Source organism: Triturus cristatus, chromosome 7 (assembly GCF_964204655.1).
Source record: "Triturus cristatus chromosome 7, aTriCri1.1, whole genome shotgun sequence".
Taxonomy (NCBI): Eukaryota; Metazoa; Chordata; class Amphibia; order Caudata; family Salamandridae; genus Triturus; species Triturus cristatus.
Window position 1 is genome coordinate 1,422,865,901 of NC_140590.1, and position 22,531 is coordinate 1,422,888,431.

Sequence of the window (22,531 nt, forward strand, 5' to 3'; positions counted from 1 at the left end):
AGTTTGGGCTAGACTGTTCCCAGGAGGTACAGGGTCAAGACTGATTTGCATATGTTGGGTCTGCACTGGGGTGGTGAAGTGAGCTAAAGAACGATGATGGATTCAACCGAGATCTGTGACTGGGTTTGAGTGACTGAAATATTTCAGGGCTCCGTCCATGACCTCCTTGTGTTTGCAGTGTCTACAGTGTATCAGAGATACTGGCAGAGGGCATGGCCATGACCCATTCACAAAAACAATGAATAGTGCATTGAGGCATGAGTTATGGTTTGCTGAGCTAACCACATCTGGCCAATTTCCGTGGTTTTTAGGTTGTTTTTCTTAATCGAAATGTCACTTTGTTTAGATGAATGAGTCTGAGGGGAACTCGTGACTATTCTTCTAAAATGAGTGTGGACAATTTCAGTAAATGACCAATTGCCCGCTGCAAGGAGATAAAACGTGACCTCCGTTTCAGTAGATGCTATTTCCAAAATGCCAATGTATTGTCCCATCAACAAATCTGCAGACCTTGTTTTGATAATTGCATTTTGATTATCTTGGAACTCCAAATGAAGCAATCCCGGAAAGCAAACAAACGCAAATTAGTTTTTTATGTCGATGCTGCACATTTATGTCATTCCACGTCATGCCTTTCCTTTTGATTCAGCTGTTTAACTTGTTTATTACTACTGAAAGATTACATAAAATCTAACAAATTATACATTTTTGTTCATCCATGTCTGAAATTCTTTTGAAAAAGTAGGAAACACATTTACAAAAATTAAGTTTTTCGATGTTTTGTGGCCATGAACCCCAAGGGGATGTAATCTTCAGTTCTGTAGAGTTCAGGGAGTTCATACGGTTGCTGTTTTTTAGAGGGTTTCTGAAAAGAGAAGAAAATACAAAACTGTGAAAAGCATTGTTTACCTGGGGGGGGGAGGGTGGGGGCATAAATTAAAATGCTATTACATAACAACGGGGTCACCCAAAAGTAACCCAAAAGTCTTGGGTAATTTGCAATACATAACAACAGTGTTCCAATCGGAAAGATCCACCAAACGGATGAAGTGAAATAAATGAACTTTTGATTTTTTGGATGAAGACCTGCTGTTTATGCTTAGATTGGCCCTCCGTCCACCCCTTGCCGGATCAAAACATCAACATCTTGTACAGCTGGGATTGTATAGTGGTTTTACAAAGGGGCAATTATGAATAATATGATTACCCTTTCTTAACCCCTTCCCTGCGGGGGTAATTCCCCCGCGGTGCGGGGGTTGGGGGGGGGCCGTGGCGCCGCTGTGCTCGTGACGAGCTCAGCTCGTCATGACTCACAGTGGAGCTGTGCTCATGACGAGCTGAGCTCATCACGACCCCACCCACTGATTAATTCTCCCGCACAGGCGGGGAATTAATTACGCGTGGGCAGGCCGCGGCCGTTATGACGAGCTCAGCTCGTCATGAGCACAGCTCCACTGTGACTCATGATGAGCTGAGCTCGTCATGAGCACTCAACGAGTTAATGAGATCATACTTATGCTGTATAATGAGTATAACAGCCTATTTTGTAAATAAGATTATATATGTAATTGGACTATTTCTTTTTTCTTTCTTTGTTTAAATTCAATGCACAAGCACTTTTTTGAGCACCCCTTTACATATATTCGTGGATTAACCATATGTGTATATATTGTATTTATATTTGTTGATTTTCAGAATGCAGAAAAAATCATACATCTAAGTGCCTGTTCTTTGTGTGTGTTGTACAGTTTATAGAGTTTATACTCTTCCCCATATTCAGAAACAATATTGACCCCCCTCCTCGAGTTAGATGAGTTGGGTTTTCCAAAAGCAATCAGCGGAGGTTGATTTATTTAACTTTATCTATCTGTTTGGTGGATCTTACCGATTGGACCACTTCAGGTATGATGGCCATATCTACACCAATGTTCCAGAGGAAAACACTCAAGAAAATGTAATATTTTGGCAGGAATTTTAAAATGACCTGCTATCACAATCTATGCTTTAGAAGATTCTTACATTTAATAGTTCAACATCATCATGAATAAACAGACAATTCCAATGTGTGGAAAGGTGCTACAAATGACGACACAGCGAGAGTGCAAAATCAGTGGACAATGAGCAAATAAAAAATAAATATAGCAAGTGTAATCACAAAAATGTCAACCATAAGAACAGCAATTAAAACATAGAAGCCCATAAAAACTAAATTATATAGGTCTCTCAGAGTCAGGCAGCAAGGGAAAAGTCGACATTTCGACCCCTTATCAACACTTAACTGGGTCTTCCTCAGGACAGATTAGCTGCAACCTTGATCCATAAAGGAATACGATGCAATGCAATGTCAAGGAAATAAGTGGCCAACCAATAGCCTACAAATGGACATGAATGACCGGCGGTGTTAAATGCAAACCAGCCGATGTATTGAACACTGCCAGTCAGTCATGGCAGGGCTTTTACCCTCTGTTCCTTTTACCACTTTCTCAATAATGTAACAGTACGACGGAGCACTGTTTCAGTAAGTTAAAGGCTCCTTGTACCCGGTTTCAGTAAAGGGTCACCTATACATTACATTTTGGTCTAGGAAGTATTCTTTGCACGCTTTGTTTAAGTATGGTAAAGGTTTCCCCAACCCTCTGCCTCAGTGAGATTAACGCTTTGTGTACCCTTGGGTCTGCGTGATAAGGGCTCTTTGAACCCACTTTTTCATTATGATAATGGCTCCCTGTACTAAACTCTCTGGGGCATACTCTCAAGGAGCTATTGCCGAGTTAACGGCACTTTAGCGCAGCCAAAGTCACGATAAATTTATCACCCCATTCACAAGCTGGTGCCAACAGCTCATAGCAACAATTTACCTGCAATAGCAGCTGCAAAATACATCGCCACAGATGACCCGGCAACTATCGCTAATGAGATGCAGAGTAGGCGTTCTCGAGCAAAAAGCCACAACAACACCACTCCACAACATTGTCAACGACCAGCCAGATCGGCGATAAGATCACAAAACATGCGATAAGGCACGTTAGCAGTTGGAAATTAACACCTTCCCTGAAATGGTGCAAAGTCGGACGACAACCGGCAACAGACAATAGACAAGGGAGCACACCCAGAGCCAAACATGAAGAACAACAGATGCCCCCGGGCAACTGAACATGCAACCCGGAGCCCCAATAGGGCAACAACACACACCACCACCACACCCAGGACCACAACCCCCCCAGGAAACCATGTCACACCAGCCAATGGGGAAGATCCCGGAAATGTAGCTTGCTACGTCCCCCTCTGTAAGCGTGAGCAGAGTGGGCTGGCCTGGCGTATGCTGGGCACGCGTAGAGGTGTGAATTAAAAGCACATAGCTCTGGGCGTGGTCCGCTTCCGGAATGCCCAACAACTCTGCCAGGGCGGTGCCCCTCACCCTGTCATGAGGCCAATGCTGTCACCATGATTGGTGTTGCCTGCGTTCCTGTGCGCCTGCTGCACCCCGGGCTGCAGGGCTCCGTAACAGTCCTGTCAGGCCCGGTGCACCCAGGCCTCAATGCACACCTGCCGACACCGGCGTGTATCGATGAGGGCCCACCTCGTGCCGGTGCAAGCTCCAAGCCATAGTGCCGCGAACCTGGCAGCCTCCTCAGACCTGGCTGGGTTCAAACTGGAACGGCATGGTGAGCAAAAAAAGATGGATTTAGGCCCATATCTCTGTACTGGGGTGAATGTATGACATTGTTCTGCATTCTGTCCATCAACTGTTGTTTTTGCATTTGTCACCCCAAGTGGGAAGGGTATGCCCAGACGTGGGTCCCCTGCTCTCCATGCCACTGGAGTCAAGCTATCCTGGCTGAAGAGGGGTGAAACCCCAAAACTGGTCCTAGGATGCTTGTTTCCTGTCCAGGGAGGACATTGCTTGGCAGTTCGGGCTGGACTGTTCCCATGAGGCACAGGGTCAAGACTGATTGGCATATGGCTGGGTTCAAACTGGAACGGCATGGTGAGCAAAAATACGATGGATTTAGGCCCAGATCTCTGTACTGGGGTAAATGTATGACATTGTTCTGCATTCTGTCCATCAACTGTTGTTTTTGCATTAGCCTCCTCAGACCAGCATGGCCTCCGCGACACCGGCCCGCTATACTCCCTTCTCGTTGATGTACTCCACCTGCATGCACAGCGGAAAAGTAGATCACACATTTGGAACTGAGTCTTGATTACACAATGGCCGAGAACATCAACTACGGCAGATTTAACTCACTATACTCCCTTCGATGTGGTAACACTAAGTCTGTGCCTGGCATCCCAACCACACGAGTCTGTGGGCCTTTGAGGACTACGCCTTCAGCCTACACTGCGATCCAGCAGGCCTCACGCAAATCCAATCCAGTCCATACCAGGCAGAACACGTCATCGTCGCTGACTGAACACCCGCTCGGCTTTGGTGCTTTTGCCTCCATCAACCACAAGTCACCCCCACATGTCATGTCAATGTCGTGTGTTAGAGTTCCAGGAGGAGCTTGCTGAACCGCGTCCGGCACGCACTGACCGCTGGTAGGTCACACTATTCTAATTCAGTCTTGATTTATTTATGGCTGACTTGATGTCACTGAACAGGCCTCAATGCAGACTGCATCCCCTTTCGGTCCCGGTGCCACTAAGTCTATTCCCCGAGGCCCATGGACACTTTCTGGTTGAACTTTGGTGGCGACTGAGTCCATGGGCTTGGGGTTGTCATCGCCATCATGTCGGTGAGACTGACTTTGTAGCTAAAACTATGACGTGTGAAGGACTGGGTTATTCTTAAGACCCAGCGGTGCCAGGGGACAACACCTGAAACCTTCGTGGGTTACCTGTTCTGGCGTACCAAACACAGAGACACGGGACACTTCCAGCGACGTCAGAGATCAGCGTTTATTTACTGCAGGGATACAGAGGTCACAAGAAGTACACAACGTGTAGGTTCTCGGAGACTGCTTCAAATTCGTAGAAGTGGGTCGCTCCTTTTATACACATTTTTGCCATAGCACAGTATGGCGAACAAAGGTTACAACTCGGTTCCCACAATAAACTTCAAAAGGGTCGCGTTCATGTTTCAGGAGGCCGGAACATAATTACAACAGTCTTGCCAGTTCCCAACTGTAAAAACATATTCCCTCCGCAATAAACACATTTCCTCCCAACCATAAAAGCATTAAGGAAGGACGAAAAACAGAATGCGGGGGAAGAACGAGGATGCACAACAGGTTTAGAAAAGAGTGTTAGGGGCAATAAAGGAAACTCGATAGAGGGGTCAAAGACCTCGTGTCTAATGTATGCGTGGCTGAAACAATAGACCGGAGCGGCAAGATGGGCCTTGAGCGGGGCCATCTGCCTCACTCGTGTCATTCCCCTCATCGTAAAAGTCACCTCAAAGAAACACGTGTCCTTCGTACTAGCTTGAAAGTTCCAGGGTCACGAAGCGGACAAAAAGCCCGTTCGCTGGCTACCTGAGGGCAAGAAACAAAATGGACGCTGTATCTAAAATGGAACCCGAGGGTTCGGATGAACGAACCCGAAAATGAGGCGAACCATACGTGGCTGTATAGCGAAACTTCGTACACCCACTATACTCGTCATTTGCGGTTCATAGATACCAAACTCATCCATATTCGTCACCATTCAAAAAGTGCCGTCCCGTCTCACACGGAACCTCAGACGCTCCTTTTGCCCTCATGTAGGCAAGCACTAGTCAAGATCGGAATCTATATCAATATTCATCAGATCGTTCAGATGCTGCTGGAACATCATTCTATTCATCAATGTCTCCTTGGTAACAGATGGCCGCCTTATACACGTCGCAGCGCATAGGCCACATAAGGCAGGACCACCCTGTACACAAAGACAACACGTGAACAGAAACGCTACAACAGCCCCTATGATCATCAGAATCTTCCAACCCCAGGTTGACATCAGGCCCCAAAACCATCCTAGGAGCGTCCAATTACCTTCGTCCACGTGTATGGACTCGGAAATCTTGTGCAACTTCGAGATGGCTTGATAAACAGTTGGAGCATTGTCAGGAATAAAAATGCAACAACTCGAATGGATAATTTTACACACACCCCCTCTATCTGCAAGAACAACGTCTAGAACCATACGGTTCTGCAACGTCATGAGTCTATCCGCCTGTAGTTCAGCTGTTAGATTACCAAGGGCATTTGCAGTAATATTAGCAGTCGATTCTACCACACGGGTCAACTGTCGTAGGTTCCTACTATTAACCATAGGTCCCCAAAACGGCAAGAAACCCTTAAAGAAGTCTCCTGCTTCTTGACCAGCAGTATCCTCTTTGCTAATGACGCCTCTCACAACTCTAGTTTTGTGGTAGTCCGAAGCAACTGTGAAGGTCGGAGGTAAAAGATTCGCAATATAACAGGTACCCGAAAAATCGCGGGGTAACCATGTATATGCGCGTTCATAACACACAAAATAGGTGCCCTTAGCAGTCAGAAAAACAGGGGAGGAGAGCATCGGTAGGACATACGTTTCAGTGCAAGCACTGTTCCCAAGTTGTGCTCTCGGATTTCGACCCAAACCTTGCAAGCAGAAATTTCCAAGGTGCGGTACAATCCATATTGGGGACGAGCTCTTAAGCTGTCTATCACCCACTGATGTACTATACTCAGTCTCACTCAGATCCTTATAGGCCTGTACTTCTTCATCTGGAATGAGTGATGCATCAAAAACATCTCTATCCAGATCTGCTATGGCTATCGCCAAAGGCTTGTGGTACGGCCCAGGACCGAAGTTGACAGACCGTGGCTCTCGACTGGGGTAGGAATCTAGTGCACTGCGGAACATAGTGTGGAATGCTCGAGCTGAACCCTGGGAGCTGTATGGAAGGACCAAATACGGAATACCCCTATCCATGGTGTGTGGCATTAACCCACATACCCAGCAATTGGTAGTATTCACCACCAGCTGATGCTGATGTAGGAGCTGAACAAAAGGAATTATTCATGAATTCCGCACGTCTAACCTGCTCATGTTGAGGCAAAGGATGAAAGGAATGTGGGGAGACAGTGGTGAGGGAACTTGAGTCAGGAGAAAAAGTAGGTGAAACAGAAGGAAAGAATTGTGATACTCCGAAATACACTCCACCCACCAATAACATAGATACAGTTAGGAACAATAGAAACACCTGAAACAAAAAACATTTTGTTCGTACAACCCTCCATAACTCTGATCTCTGTGCCAACACCCTTACTTCTTCCACCAGCTTAGAGAATGCCATCCTCTACAAACCGTCCGTGACGTACTTGACGCACTTCGTTCTGAGTAGCGATTATCAATCCCCAGGAGTTCCCAGAGATCGACAAAAGTAACCAACCTAACGTCAGAAACCTGCTAGGCAGAAAGAAGTACCCGCACGGCCCTACGGTGACCCGGATGGCGAGGTTTCCTTGAAACGTTCAAATTTATTACAAGTCTCTTAGCAGTGGAAAGCACAAAAACTCAGAAAGAAAGGATGTAATTGTTCATAATATTCGTGACGTTAAAAACCACTATACTGTGAATTTTTATTAGTCCTTGAACGAAGAAAGTATCGACTTCTTCCAGGTCGAGTTTGCTCTATGAACAATTGTTCAGCTGGCGAAACAGTGTTCAATGAAGCAGATGACGAGTCGGACCTTGGGTTCTCTGCTACTAATGACTCCACCTGTGGATCCGGCAAAGACGAATCCTCCTCCACAAGTTGAGCGTCGCTAAATGGCACAAAACGCGAAGGAGTCTCAGTTTCTTCGGCCGAAATCCCAGTTCTCACCCAACCGTCGGTTGGTAAGGGAATCGGTACCTTCTTTGTGTGACTGGCATGGACCCAATTTTTCCGGCCCTCCAGTCGAACCGCTGTCCTCGTCGTCAACAAGACTAGGTGGGGTCCGACGAATCTGGGCTCCAAGTTACGCTTCCGACCGAAGTTTCGGGTGACCACCCAATCTCCTGGCCGGAGCTGATGTCCAGGACCCTCTGTCTGTGCTGGTAGAGCTTCAACGACCTGTTGATGAATTAATCGTAGTTTAGTGGTCAAATCATACAAGTAATCGATCAACATTGGATATTCAAGACTATCAAAAGCCCTAGGTCTCGGGACTCCCCAAATATTTGCAGGACGACCGAACACAATCTCATATGGGCTGAGCCCTACTCGAGAGTGTACAGTTGCTCTGGTCGATAGGAGAGCCAGAGGCAAGGCATCAGGCCATGACAGACCAGTCGTAGCTTGAATCTTAGCGAGTTTCAGCTTCAGGGTACCATTGTACCCTTCGACCAAACCCGCTGCCTGAGGATGGTTGGCACTGTGGAATTTCTGTCGTATTCCAAGGCCTTTACACACACTCTGCATTACACTTCCCACAAACTCACTTCCATTATCCGACCACACAATCCGCGGCATTCCATACCTAGGAAAATACTCCTTCAGCAGGATTTTTGCTGTGGACAGGGAAGTATTATCCTTAAGAGGATAGGCCTCAATCCATCTGGAGAACGCGCAAACCACAACTAAAACATACTTCAGGTTATTGCATCTCTCCATATGGATAAAGTCCAACTGGATAACCTCAAAGGGACAAGCAGGAGGAGCGAAATGACCAGGTGGAGTGGGGGTGCCTTTTCCGGGATTGTGCATCAAACACACCATACAATTTTTAACCACTCTTTCGGCACACTTAGCGATACCATCATTCCTCCATACAGGAGACAAGAACTTACATATTCCTTTCGCACTAATATGTGACAACCCATGAGCCATCGTCACAACAGCTAATACATACGCATCCGGTAACATCCACCTCTGACATTCCGTCAGGTCAACCCAACATCCATGCATATCCAATTTCCCTGTACTTTCTTTCCACTTGGTCTTTTCAGCTTCAGTAGCTTCGTTCTGAATTTCTTTCACACTTTCAACAGTATTTTCACACATACCAGTCTCCGTCGGCCACCTTACTGAACTCGTGACATACATTCGAGTCGCAAAATTCTTAGCCGTTTCCTTAGCAATCTCATCCGCAAATGCATTACCACGACCAACATCATCCGTCACTTTCCGATGTGCACTACATTTGACGATCGCCACTTGTTTAGGCAACGTAAGTGCATCCAAAAGATCATTCACAAGATGCCCGTGCTGGATCTTTGTACCATGCGATGTCATAAATCCTCTTTCTCTCCACAATCTTCCAAAGTTATGCGCAACACCAAATGCATACTGACTGTCGGTAAACACATTAACGCGCTTTCCTTTCGACAAAACACACGCTCTTGTTAATGCAATTAATTCTGCCGCTTGTGCTGAATTCTGGTTCAATCTCGCAGTTTCCACAATCGTGCTCAACGTCACCACAGCATACGCAGTCGTCACATCGCCATTCGGCAATTTGAAGCAAGAGCCATCCACATACAAAGTACCATCAGGATCTGACAAGGGGGTGTTTTTCAGGTCCACACGACCTTTTGTCTCTTCCTCAGTCCGTAAATAACAATCATGGGACAGGACATCATCTGATCCTATATTAATCGGCAACAGTGTCGCCGGATTCAGTACATTACAACGTTTGATCTGTATATGACTTGCCAAAAGGGTCAGCTCGTACCCGGACAACCTTGCACTCGTCAGATGTTGAGTCTTTGTCCGATTCAAGAGAGTATCAACTGCATGCGGAACCATTACTATGAGCATATTGTCCATGACCAGACCTGCGGACTGCCGAATAGACGCCGCAGCTGCCGCTATCGCCCTCAAGCAACTTGGCAACGCTCTAGCCACCGGGTCTAAGGTCGAGGAAAAATATGCACACGGACGCTGCTTATCACCAAATTGTTGCGTTAAGACACTCAACGCGCAACCGTCCCTCTCATGGACGTATAATGTGAAAGGCTTGCTGTAATCCGGAGTACCTAACACAGGAGCCGAACACAGCGCATCACGTAGTTCAGAAAAACTTTTCTGGCATTCCTCCGTCCAAGGCAAAGGAGTTGAAACGTCCTTGCACGTGAGAGCTACCAATGGCTTCGCTAACAGTGAAAAGTTCGGGATCCACTGTCTGCAATATGACGTGATACCTAAAAAGGCACGCACATCTCTCTGAGTTGCTGGCACAGGCATTCGAGCAATTGCTGCAATTCGTTCAGGGGTCAACCTTCTTCCCGCCTTTGACAATAAGTGACCGAGATAGGTAACTTCTTGACAACAATATTGTAATTTGGAAGGTGACACTTTATGATGTAAAGCACAGAGATGCTGTAACAAGGACACTGTAGCGGCTCTACAGAGCTGTTCAGTGTCAGCAGCAACCAACAGATCATCAACGTACTGAATTAAGGCTGCACCAGCCGGTAACACAAATGCATCAAGCTGACTCTTAAGAGCTTGGCTGTAGATTGATGGACTCTCACAGTAGCCCTGTGGAGCGCGTTTGAATCTGAAGCTGCGACCACCTAATGAGAAACCAAACAAGTCTCTGCTTTCCTCAGCAATCGGAATGCTAAAGAACGCATTCTTCAGATCGATGACCGAGAACCATGATGCAGTGGCTGGAATCAGAGTCAGTAAAGCTGTAATGTCTGGCACCACAGGAAACTGCGGAACAACGACTTTATTTACCTCCCGTAAGTCGATAACTAGACGATACACGGGAGGCTTGGAGGGATCCGTTCGTTTCAGAATAGGCAACACGGGACTATTGCACACATTACCTCGTGTCTCCTCAATAACATCTTTGCCGATCAGATCGTAAATGATCGCTAACAGTGCCCTTTCACCATCCAGGGAAATACGATACTGAGGTATACGTGGCAAGCGCGCACCAACTTTAAGTTGGACAACATAAGGTGGTATATCCAACAGGCCCACGTCATTGGGACCTGTCGCCCACAAAGAGGCTGGAAGAGATCTCAATTCCGATGGGAACTTATCGATCGATAAATACATAGGGGAAATCACGCTCTTACCCAACGTAAGCTCCACACCCGCAGGAGAACAGTACAAAGTCGCATGTAACTTTTTCAACAAATCTAGGCCCAAAAGATTCTCACCACAACCAGTAGTCAAAATCAAAGGAGCTTCCAGCTCATGAGACCCAATTGTAAGGGGCAAAGGGCTAGAAACTGGATTGCTAACGGGGGCGCCAGAAAATCCAACGGAAATGTTCGTTAAGCCAGACAAAGGCGCGCCAGGGAGTTTTGAATGCATGATGGAACTTTTCGCTGCACCAGTGTCCAACAGAAAAGGCTCAACGACGCCCAAAGTGGCTACTGAAACGTATGGCCCTCTCTGATCAACCGGAACTGATACTTCTCCCTTCCTTTGTCTATGGCTGTCCTAATAGATACCATCCGCATCAACATCACACTCAACATAGCAATCATCCACATGATACTGTGTAGACCGACCGGACGATTGTTCGCGCCGATCGAAACAATTTTGCGAATCCGAAGACGTCGCAAAGCGTTCGGCCTGATTCTGGGTAACTCCGCGACCTCTACCACGAGAGACCTGTTGAGGACCGCTACGTCCTCCCCGAGCCGATACGCCATTGGCCCTGTCACGGAGAACCGGACAATCAAACTTCAGATGGCCTTCCCCACGACAATACGCGCACTGATTATATCCCAGCACAAAGCGAGGCGCAGGCGAAGCATTGCGCGGCTGTGGTCTAGAGAACTGTGATTGCGATCTGTTTGGCTGCTGTGTATCACTGAAATTCGAACGCGATGGATAGGCTTGCTGCAACAAGACCTTAGTTTTGAGATCCTTAGTTTTCTTTTCTGCACGCTCACTTTCCTCTTTTTCTCTATTTTCGTAATATTGGGCCGTAGCCAATATTTGGGCAGTGGTAGAGACAGCCCACGCACTCTCAGAATTCTTCAACTTGTTGCCAAGGTCGGGTGACAAATTTGATACAAATTTATCAACGAACAGCCGCTGACCACCCTCGGAACCCATGTCCTGACCACTATGATCAATGAACGCTTCCTCAAATCTTGTAAAGAAATCAGAAACACTTTCATCCCTCTTTTGCCTGCACGCCGATAATTTGTCCCAGTTGACGCGCATCGCTGGCATAAGTGTTTTCATGAGGGTAATTATCCTCTGGGGCAAAGCCACAATAATCTGTTCGGGTTTAGCCCCGCCGACCTGCCGGGCATCTGCCGCTGTAAGGGCAGCCCAGTCACCGCCTAGCTCGGCTACGTGATTCTCGTGCCGAATTTTCGCCCAAATCGGCTGAGGCACCACATTGCCGAACAACATATCAATATCGGCTAGGTTCATAACAGTAGCATCCACCAATTGGGACAGCTCCTTATAATACCCTGCAGGATTCTTACGGGGATCAGGTAGGGACTGTTTCACTTGCAAAACTTCCGATCGCTTCCAAGGGAGGTGTATCCACACTCTCTGGAAATGGCCTGGGACAACAGGGTTAGCATTAGGATCACCTGGCATCCATACCGGGGGAACTTCCCGCATAGGATATTGACCAGGTTGTGCCATCCATTCTGCGGTCGCGTCTTTAAACAGTGCACGTGGTTGCACCGTGCATCGAAATGATAACAAACGCTCCAAAGCCTCTCGAACTTTATCACCTACAATGACACCCGTGGCAAACCGAAGCTGTAGCTCGGAAACCTCAGGTGGTATATCATCAGCTATATCATCGTCCCACTCCTCTTTCAATGACTTACACAATTCTTCGAACACGAATCGCTGCGTGGGCACATTAAACTGAGAAAACGTTTCGAACACTACACGTGGGGTGTATTTAACAGGGTTACGAATCCATCTACGTGCCGTTTTCACCAACGATTCACGTTCCCTACCATCAGGAAGCTGGCTGCGTCTTTGAGCAACATCTGAAAGAGTCGAACCAAGTATCGGCCCAAAGAGCGGAGAATAAAGAGAAGTAACAGCAGTCAAGAGACGACTACGAACAGAAGGAGAAGAGGAAGAAGATACAGGCGTAGCAACCATAGGGGTGGAAACAGTAGAAGTAGACGCAGCAGCAGGAGTAGCGGGAACGACAGGCTGAGGAGGGACTTGGAAAGGCGCAGTAGGGAGAGAAGCCGGAACAAGAGGATGTACGATCTGTGGCCCAAGGGGATTCGGGAGTACGGGAGGAACGGCGGGCTGACCAGCAGCCGCCAAATCAGCGGGTTGAGGAAGAGGTGGACGAACGGGACCCATAACATCAGGAGCATAGGGAGGTGGCGATTTCATCAGATAAGACAAAAGCGAATCTTCCACTGATTCTTCTCCTGTCTTATCGTTCGTAGAAGGTAGCGCCGGATAACATTTGTCCACTGCCATATGGTGAAGCCGAGCACTAACTTCTTGCTCTTTCTCATCTTTGTCTAACTGATACTGTTCCGCATTGCGCATCACCGTAATGACACCTTCTCGCTTATTTTTCTTATTCTGTTTGATTTCTTTCTGTTTGGCCTCTTTCCGCCATAACCGGAAGGAATCAAACATGGCCGGCCTAGCTTTCCTTTTAAATAATTTAGCTTCCAAGTTATCTAAAATGGCAGTCTCGAAACTACCATGAGGTGGCCAACTAAGGACGCCATCCTTTTTAGTGTAACGAACCCAATATTCATTATATACGATAGGACCCACGCCATGGCGACTATAGAGCTCATAAAGCGGAGTTCCAGCCGGAGGTATCGGACATGAATCCTCCAGCCGGGAATCCATGCTGCAACATTTGAGAAACCCAAACAAAGTACTACGGCCAGGCATCGTGCACACTAACCGAGTATACAAACTTCAAGGGCTATCGAATTACGATGTCCTCGCAAAGATGCAAGACCCTCGGTTTTTGGCAATTGCAATCGTCAAATAAAACCCAACAACTAAGAACCACGAATGCTATGGAACCATGCAAACAACAAAGCAATACTGGGAGCGACCCACAAATACTTAACTGAGAGAACAATGGCGTCACCAGGAAGGCCCGTTGATCGTCTCGCCGTACAAAGGACTACGCCAGGCGCCAAAACAGGTCGACAGTCAGGGCATCGGTCCGTCACAGCCGTCAGGAGGCGGGGATCTTCGCGGGAAAAGACGTCGGGCCACTTATTTCGACAACTGGATCGATGAAGCGGGGTGCACCTTCCCTCGGAGATTTCACACGAAGCTCCTCACGATCGTCAGGCTTTGGACCGGTACCGTTGATGTCGCCCCACGTTGGGCGCCAACTGAAGGACTGGGTTATTCTTAAGACCCAGCGGTGCCAGGGGACAACACCTGAAACCTTCGTGGGTTACCTGTTCTGGCGTACCAAACACAGAGACACGGGACACTTCCAGCGACGTCAGAGATCAGCGTTTATTTACTGCAGGGATACAGAGGTCACAAGAAGTACACAACGTGTAGGTTCTCGGAGACTGCTTCAAATTCGTAGAAGTGGGTCGCTCCTTTTATACACATTTTTGCCATAGCACAGTATGGCGAACAAAGGTTACAACTCGGTTCCCACAATAAACTTCAAAAGGGTCGCGTTCATGTTTCAGGAGGCCGGAACATAATTACAACAGTCTTGCCAGTTCCCAACTGTAAAAACATATTCCCTCCGCAATAAACACATTTCCTCCCAACCATAAAAGCATTAAGGAAGGACGAAAAACAGAATGCGGGGGAAGAACGAGGATGCACAACAGGTTTAGAAAAGAGTGTTAGGGGCAATAAAGGAAACTCGATAGAGGGGTCAAAGACCTCGTGTCTAATGTATGCGTGGCTGAAACAATAGACCGGAGCGGCAAGATGGGCCTTGAGCGGGGCCATCTGCCTCACTCGTGTCATTCCCCTCATCGTAAAAGTCACCTCAAAGAAACACGTGTCCTTCGTACTAGCTTGAAAGTTCCAGGGTCACGAAGCGGACAAAAAGCCCGTTCGCTGGCTACCTGAGGGCAAGAAACAAAATGGACGCTGTATCTAAAATGGAACCCGAGGGTTCGGATGAACGAACCCGAAAATGAGGCGAACCATACGTGGCTGTATAGCGAAACTTCGTACACCCACTATACTCGTCATTTGCGGTTCATAGATACCAAACTCATCCATATTCGTCACCATTCAAAAAGTGCCGTCCCGTCTCACACGGAACCTCACGTGGCATTCCACTCCTCCATTTGCTGCTTCCGGACAGCTTCCATCCTCTGCATCATGCCCTGGAGGACACCTTCCACTGTCCCCCGCAACCCTCCGCCACATACACCTCGGACATTGATGAGGACCCGCTCAGCTCGCGTGGCCCATCTGACTGCACCGCAAGTCCCCGTCCCGTGGCGGGGTGCCTGTGCCAGCCACAGTGCATCTGGGGCCACTAACTCTGTGCTGGTCAGATCCGGGACCCCTTCTTCTGAGATGTTGGATGGCCTCTGTGGCGATGGCCTTTGGGTCATCAATGCCATGTGTCTGTGGCCCTGTGCTATGTACTGCCTCCGGCCTCAAATGCGGCCCACCAGGGCTCACACATCAAATCGAGTCCTGACTGGCCCGGACGTCGCATCACCGCAGGAGGCACACACCACCACCGCCAGGACCAACTCCAACCGCCAACTGCCACTGTCGAAACGGTCATACTGGCAGACTGACAGAGTTGCCCGCAACTGTTGTGGATGCCATCTTCTGCCTGATCCCCTGCTCAGCACTCCAGGTGCCACTAGCTCTGTGCACCATGAATCATCGTCCATTACTGTTTTGGTTATGTGCTGTGGAGAACTCACGCAGCAACGTCACCTCAGGCAGTGTGGGAGACCTGGGACGACGATGAGGAAAATTATGCAGGTATGACACCCCCCACTCCAGCTGCATCAGGAATGTCCATAAGGGACACAATCCTAGACATTTTCTTCACATGAGCACGCTCAGCTCTGGGGACCCAACCCCAGCGCACTGAAACTCACGGACACTTCTGTTTGTATGTTGGGTGAGCTCTGTACTTGCTCCGGCTCCCTCCATGTTGCTCAGCAGTTGACTCTGTTATGCTGGTGTTTTCTGTTTCCATTGCACTGGTGTCGTCACCCACACAATTCGTAAGGGCAGTGGACTGTGCCATCGTATGCAGAGCCAACGTGGGTGTGTGACTGATATGTGTGTGCCTCTGGATGTGGTTCTGTACTGGGAATGTGCATCTGCATGTGTCTCTATGGCAGTGTGGGGCTCCTTTGTGGGGTGTGGGTGGTCCCTGAAGGGTAATGGACACCCACGTATGTGATCCAGTTCGCCTTCCATGGGTTCGAAACACACCCGCACCTGTTGGGCCACCTCCTTTTGGCGTTCTGACACCTAGCATGGGGTGCCATGTGTGGGTCGGTGAAGTGTTGTGAGCCTGTCGTGCTTGCGGGTGCTTCATGATGTGTGGTCTGTTGCAGAGGCTGGGTTCTCCTCTAAATAGCTTGGCTGCCCGGGTTCTGGTAGTGGGTTGCGACGGATGTCCATGGGCTGTTGTAGGGCGTCGGTGTCGAAGGTGTGGTGGTCCTCTCCGGCATAACTGATGTGTGGTCTTCTGTGCTCTGCTGGAGGTTTTGTGTGTCCCTCTGCAATGTGGAGGGGAGATGCATGTTGACATTGTGTTGACATGTGTGTTGGCGCATTGTTCTTGTCTACATGCAGACTGTATGACAATGTACATTGTGACTGTTTTGGAGAAGCAGGATTTAGATGCGGGACATTTGGACTACATGACGGGTGTGAGGTTTTACGTGTACATTTCCATTTCACAGTTTCCAGCTCTTTCAGATGTGGTGGGCTTGTTTCTGCAAGTGTGCGGAGCAAGTTGTGTCCTCTGTTCTGCAGTGTTGGGGTTGCACATTGTACCACATTGTCGTCAATGTAGATGTGCTGTTATTGCTATGTGTGTGTGTGCTGCAGTGTGCCACGGGGATGAGGGACATGATCCTGGGTCATTGTGGGTGTGCAGTGTGCTACACATAGTTGTGTATGTGTGCCATTGTGCCCATCTCCCCCCGTCCCCCCAGTCCCTGCTCTTCACTCACCCTGTTAATGTTGTGTCAGGTCCTCCCGAGCTATATCCACACTTCCGACTCCTTGCACCGTCTCCGCACTGTTGACTGTGGCCTCCGTTTCCTCCAGCTCTTCCTGTGGCGCAGGACTCCCACCTTCTGTCGCCGATGCTGCCTTCCTGTTGGCAGCGGCTTTGTGCCTGGTTTAGATTTTTACGTTATGCCAGCGCCTCTTGGCCTCCTCCATTGGCCTCCTCGACATTCCGGCTGCATTCAAGGTAGTCTGATTGTGGGTCAGTTGCAGGTTGTGTTCTGTCACCTCAGTGACGCTGGTCTTGTTTTCCTGCGGACTGCACCCCGTCTTCCTCTTCTACTTGGCCTTCCCCGACCCTGTTGTTCCTTGCTGGTGGTCTGCTTGGCTTCTGGTGTTCGCGTTGGCCTCTGCGCTCGGTCAGGGTGCATCCATGTTGCTACGCACTTTGGCTTCTTTCTGATGTGTTGTTTTTGTTGCTTTTATAGTGCATTTTCCCGCCAGACGTGTGGGTTTGCTGGCCTGCCACTGGTTTTCGCTGCTTTTCGTATCGCGATTGGCCTCATCGCAGCTTTTTTGGCATTCGTGTTTTGCATTTTGCCGGCTTGGCGTTGATTTTAACATGGTCAGTTGACACGTTATCTGGTGACTATCGCATGGCACTGCCGTGTTGTGAATACCTGGTTAACACGGCGTAAATTTCCCGCGATGGACTGCGATGTTGAGGGTTGCGTTAAGTAACTTTTGCTATGGTTATCACACGTTCTTGCGAATATCCCTCTCTGTCTTTGTCTGATAATGGCTCCCCATATTCTATCCGTCTGTGTGATAAGGGCTCCCATCAGGCGCGCAACACCCATTGGACTGAAAGGGCTTCAGCCCCCCCCCCGTTGTGTGTGGCAGCCCGGGATGAGACAGCTCCCGGGCACACACACAACCGCAACTGAGTACTTCACGGGTCTTTAAAATACCATTTGCATGGTAATGAGGCCTTGCTGTTGTTTCACCCCTTCTAAGAGCCCCTGCAGCTCCACTCTGCCCATTGCTTAAAGATTCAGCCCCCCCCGAAATTTTTTCTTAGCCCCCCCCGAAATTTGCCTCTTGTTGCGCCTCTGGCTCCCATTATCCTCAGCCTCTGCGTAATAATGGCCTCCATACCCTCTCCTGATGCCATCTATTTCAGTAAAATGACTCCCCAAGCCCTCTGTATCAGTATGGTTAGAACTTCTGGTATTGCATGTTTCATAGTGCCAATATCGGCAACAGTTATCACAAAACACATAAGTACATAAATAAAACACACGACACTGTAATGTAAGTGGAGAAATATTGCTGCAGGTTTATTAGCATAACCAATATGCAAACATGGTGGGTTATCTTACGGGCGATCCCAGGGCAGGCCAGCCCCTATGCCGCCTGCCCGTCTGATAAGCCTAGAGTCACCATGGCAACGCCAAATGGTGTATACCAAATATTGGGAGGTGCCACCCCTCCCATCCGTGGACCCCCAGTCCACTTGCTTCACACGCCCCCCCGTGATGGGTGGGCGGAGCATACATGGCAGCCCCCGGTTGCTCAGACCCACAACCGCCTGTCGGCTAACGGGGCGCCGTCGTTCTTCCAGGGGACAACGCTAAAACATCCCTGGGTATCCTGGCTTAGCACCCCGCGGTGCTGCTGCATGATGTACCCCTTGGTATGTGCAGACCCTGGATCGCCCTATAACTCCTCCTGCAACACAAAGTAAAATTGTTAGAAGACCTGGCCCCCCCTTTGTCCCTCCGGATGCCGGGTAAGCGGAGGGGCGGGCAAGGCGAACGAGCGGACAAGAGGAAGAGGAGGAGGCGGAGACAGTATATGTACCCCTGTCTCCTCCCCGCCCTCGCCGGAAGCAGCTATCTGCTGGGGTCTCCCCTGGACTAGCCCAGGGACTCGACCTCCCACCCCTGTGCCTTCCTGTGGCACTAAGGCGGCCGCCCTCCAAGGGGCGGGCTGCTACGCAACCCCCCCCCCCCCGGGCAGCCTTACATAGTGCCAATATCGGCAACAGTTATCACAAAACACATAAGTACATAAATAAAACACACAACACTGTAATGTAAGTGGAGAAATATTGCTGCAGGTTTATTAGCATAACCAATATGCAAACATGGTGGGTTATCTTACGGGCGATCCCAGGGCAGGCCAGCCCCTATGCCGCCTGCCCGTCTGATAAGCCTAGAGTCACCATGGCAACGCCAAATGGTGTATACCAAATATTGGGAGGGGCCACCCCTCCCATCCGTGGACCCCCAGTCCACTTGCTTCACACGCCCCCCCGTGATGGGTGGGCGGAGCATACATGGCAGCCCCCGGTTGCTCAGACCCACAACCGCCTGTCGGCTAACAGGGCACCGTCGTTCTTCCAGGGGACAACGCTAAAACATCCCTGGGTATCCTGGATTAGCGCCCCGCGGTGCTGCTGCATGATGTACCCCTTGGTATGTGCAGACCCTGGATCGCCCTGTAACTCCTCCACAGCCTTGGGAGTGGCCACCGTCACTACCAGGGCCCTCCACCAAGGTAGACCTATTTACTTACAACCTGCTGCAGCCAAAGCTTCCCCTAGATACAGTAGGAGAAGGTCCATGCCTAAACTAGAAAGGTGAACCCCATCTCCCTCCAGGCACCCTGTGGACTTGACGTGTAAAAGACCATGCATGATGAAGCCAAGACCCTTTGCTCTGCACAACTGCGCATGGCTCCCGGTAGGCCTTTTTACCTACAGCATGCTGATACCGGGCTTCTCCCAGGTCCGGTCAAAACAAGTCTACGCCTAACCGGACCAGCGGCCCGCATGCACCATCAGGCCAGGTTCCCCCATCCTTTCTAAACTCCCCCGGGATTTTTGACTGAAATGACCTTAAACCTAAACTAGGCGATGGTCCAAAGTTGCCTTTGCATGGCCGAAGAACAATCCCTTTGACAGGACACTCCTGCCTGGCCGTGCCAATGCGGGAGGGAGTAAGGGTTGACAAGCCCGCCTTACTTCCTCTTTCACTCCGTTGGAGTGCGTCCATCGCATTTCATCAGTCACCACCAAATGTGAAGCCTTGCCCTCCCAAAATTCTGCTGGTATACCAGGGAGGGACAGGACAGAGTGACCACAGAAGAGAACCAGCGAGTAAAATTCTTCTCTATTTTGAATACTGGGGAAGCCAATTGTTCTCCAGCTGGTGTCTAGCACAAAGTGTCACCCCGGGGAATCCCTTAATCATATGGACCATCTCACCCCCGTTGGAAGGCCACTTCCACCACCTGCCTAGCTGCCAGCCAGTGCTGGGGGGTGAGAGAAGTTACCCGGTACCGGAACTCGCATCAATGGTACCTGTTTCGTCGAACTCAAGGACGGGCTGCTGAGTGACCAACCAGGCTCCGCCCTTGATCCAGGGTCAAAACCAAGCCCCTCCAAGTTCTGCTGCTTCACCTGCCTGTTAACACGAATCCCAGGGCAGACCACCGACCTATGACCCATGTTTGGCCATGCCTGAGCTAAAACACCTCTGAACAGCATGACAACAGGCTAACCACCAGCATTGCATTCTGAATGTTCCTGACACAATCAAGAAACATGCGCATAACTAAAGCAACTGGCACCATGCCATAAAAATATAAATTCAGCCTTCTATGAATGCAAAATGTGCTCTGTGGCGATCCGTATTAGTGTTCCCTCCAAACCAGCCGCCCTAACCAGGCAACCCGCACCCTCTTGGCACTTGCACACTCCCGCCCCAGCTGCCCTAGAGTGCCTGGTCGTGTGTGGCCACAACCTGCGTTTTATCACTGACGTTATATCGGGGTATGATGACACTCAACTAACTCTACTGCTGAGTGTCCCTTGCACCATCGCAAGTATGTCTTTGCCTACTTAGTGGCTGGATGTAAAGTTAGATGACATTGGCCGCCCAGTCCCGGGCGAACGTAGCAGCTTTACAGTTTCTGGTGCTGTAGACCGTACCTGTAGCTTGATGGAACAGAATGCAATTCCCTTGCTCCTGTTGAGCACGAAACCCACAACAATTTCTACCATGGTTCACCACCTTACTGCTGCTCATCATTTCCTAGCAGGATGTTGACAGATCAATGTTCTGCAATGGCACTACTTCGCAGCCTGTACCATTCTGCCAGCGCCGAAAAGACCTTTGTCCTGCTGCCTGGCCTAAGCAATCTAGCCCTGTTCTAGAAGCGCCCGCTTCAGCCCTGGAGCAAACAATTCGCCAGTAACCCCAAACTGGCCCTGATGCGAAACAAACCATGCCAAGGCACACAGGTGTGTGTAATAACTAATAGCAGGTCTAACAGCGTCAACCAGCATCCTCAGCTTACAATAGGCGTGAAGGAGTAGGGGTTTCCAGTGAGAATAAGATGACAGCAAATACAGCGGGAGGAGCGACCAATGACCTGCCCAAAGACTCTTCGAAATCCTCCTACCGAATGATATGGGAACTTGCCACCAACCTCTGTCCAAGCCTGCCAACCCCACAAGTATTTGGACCCCTATTGCTCCAAGGATTGGAGGGGGGAGGAGGGGCAGTCTGGTCTGAAGATGTGTGTGATGGAGGACATGCGTCCTAGAGTACCTATAGTTGGGTTCAAGCGAGTACCTGATGTGTTTAATACTAATAACAGTAGTAGCAACTCAATCAGAACAGGGCTAGTGGCCCCCCGTCTTACAACCATGTGCGACACACAGGGAGATTAACGGAAGGCTAACCCCAGTCAGACACCGAAAGACCCACCACGTGGCTGTGCCCAAAACCACCATCCCGCATCAACCGACCCGATGGAAAGACAAGCGCCTAACGCTCTACACCCGCGGATGACCCAGGAAATAACCAATCGTTTAACAATCGAGTAAATAACAACGGACATCCTTTCAGCATCTGAAGGCCTAGCCCTTCAGAAGTAACCTGGGAGCCCAACGCCAGGCATCAGGACAGGCCTCGGCACCTGTGGCGTGTGTGATCTTTGCCCACTACCGTGTGAACGAGGGCCCCCGTTGCGTTTTTTTGTTTTTTTCACTGAAGCACACGAAAACCACCCTAGCTGTTCCTTGCCGCTAGGTCATCCTACCTTCAGGAGGCCAATGAACGACCAGGTAACATTAACACTCACTCAACACTAGGCGCAACTCTTTGCTTAGCCTAGGTGCTGGATGCAAAGTGACACCTCCCCCTGCTCCCGACCATAGTGGTGAAGAGTCCCAGGAGTGCTCGGCTTATATAAAAAGACCTCGACAGAACAGAGGGAGCCCTGCGCAGCTACAAGTGTTTTCCAGAGTAAAACTGGACTGCAGGGCTACCCAGCATGCTCCGGCACTGGCTATGGCATACAGACCGGCCACCAACACACCGCGCATTTAATAGGTGTTCCAAGTCCACTCGGCCTAATTTGCCAATGCAACAAAGCATTGCAACCAGGCCCCACCCAGAACCGCTGAGGCAGGAATACTACCAATCAACC

The 22,531-nt window shown here is 49.4% G+C and overlaps 1 protein-coding gene across 1 annotated transcript in view; it reads right to left on the reverse strand.

The window, feature by feature from the left end:
* Nucleotides 1-468: 468 nt before the first annotated feature.
* The window catches only part of BCAS4 (breast carcinoma amplified sequence 4), a 1,043,638-nt gene continuing 1,021,575 nt past the window's right edge, over nt 469-22,531 (reverse strand). Inside the window, exon 7 of the mRNA XM_085614557.1 lies at nt 469-865. Within this exon, the coding sequence (XP_085470683.1) occupies nt 764-865 (102 nt within the window). The 3' untranslated portion in view covers nt 469-763. The remainder of the gene's footprint in view (nt 866-22,531) is intronic.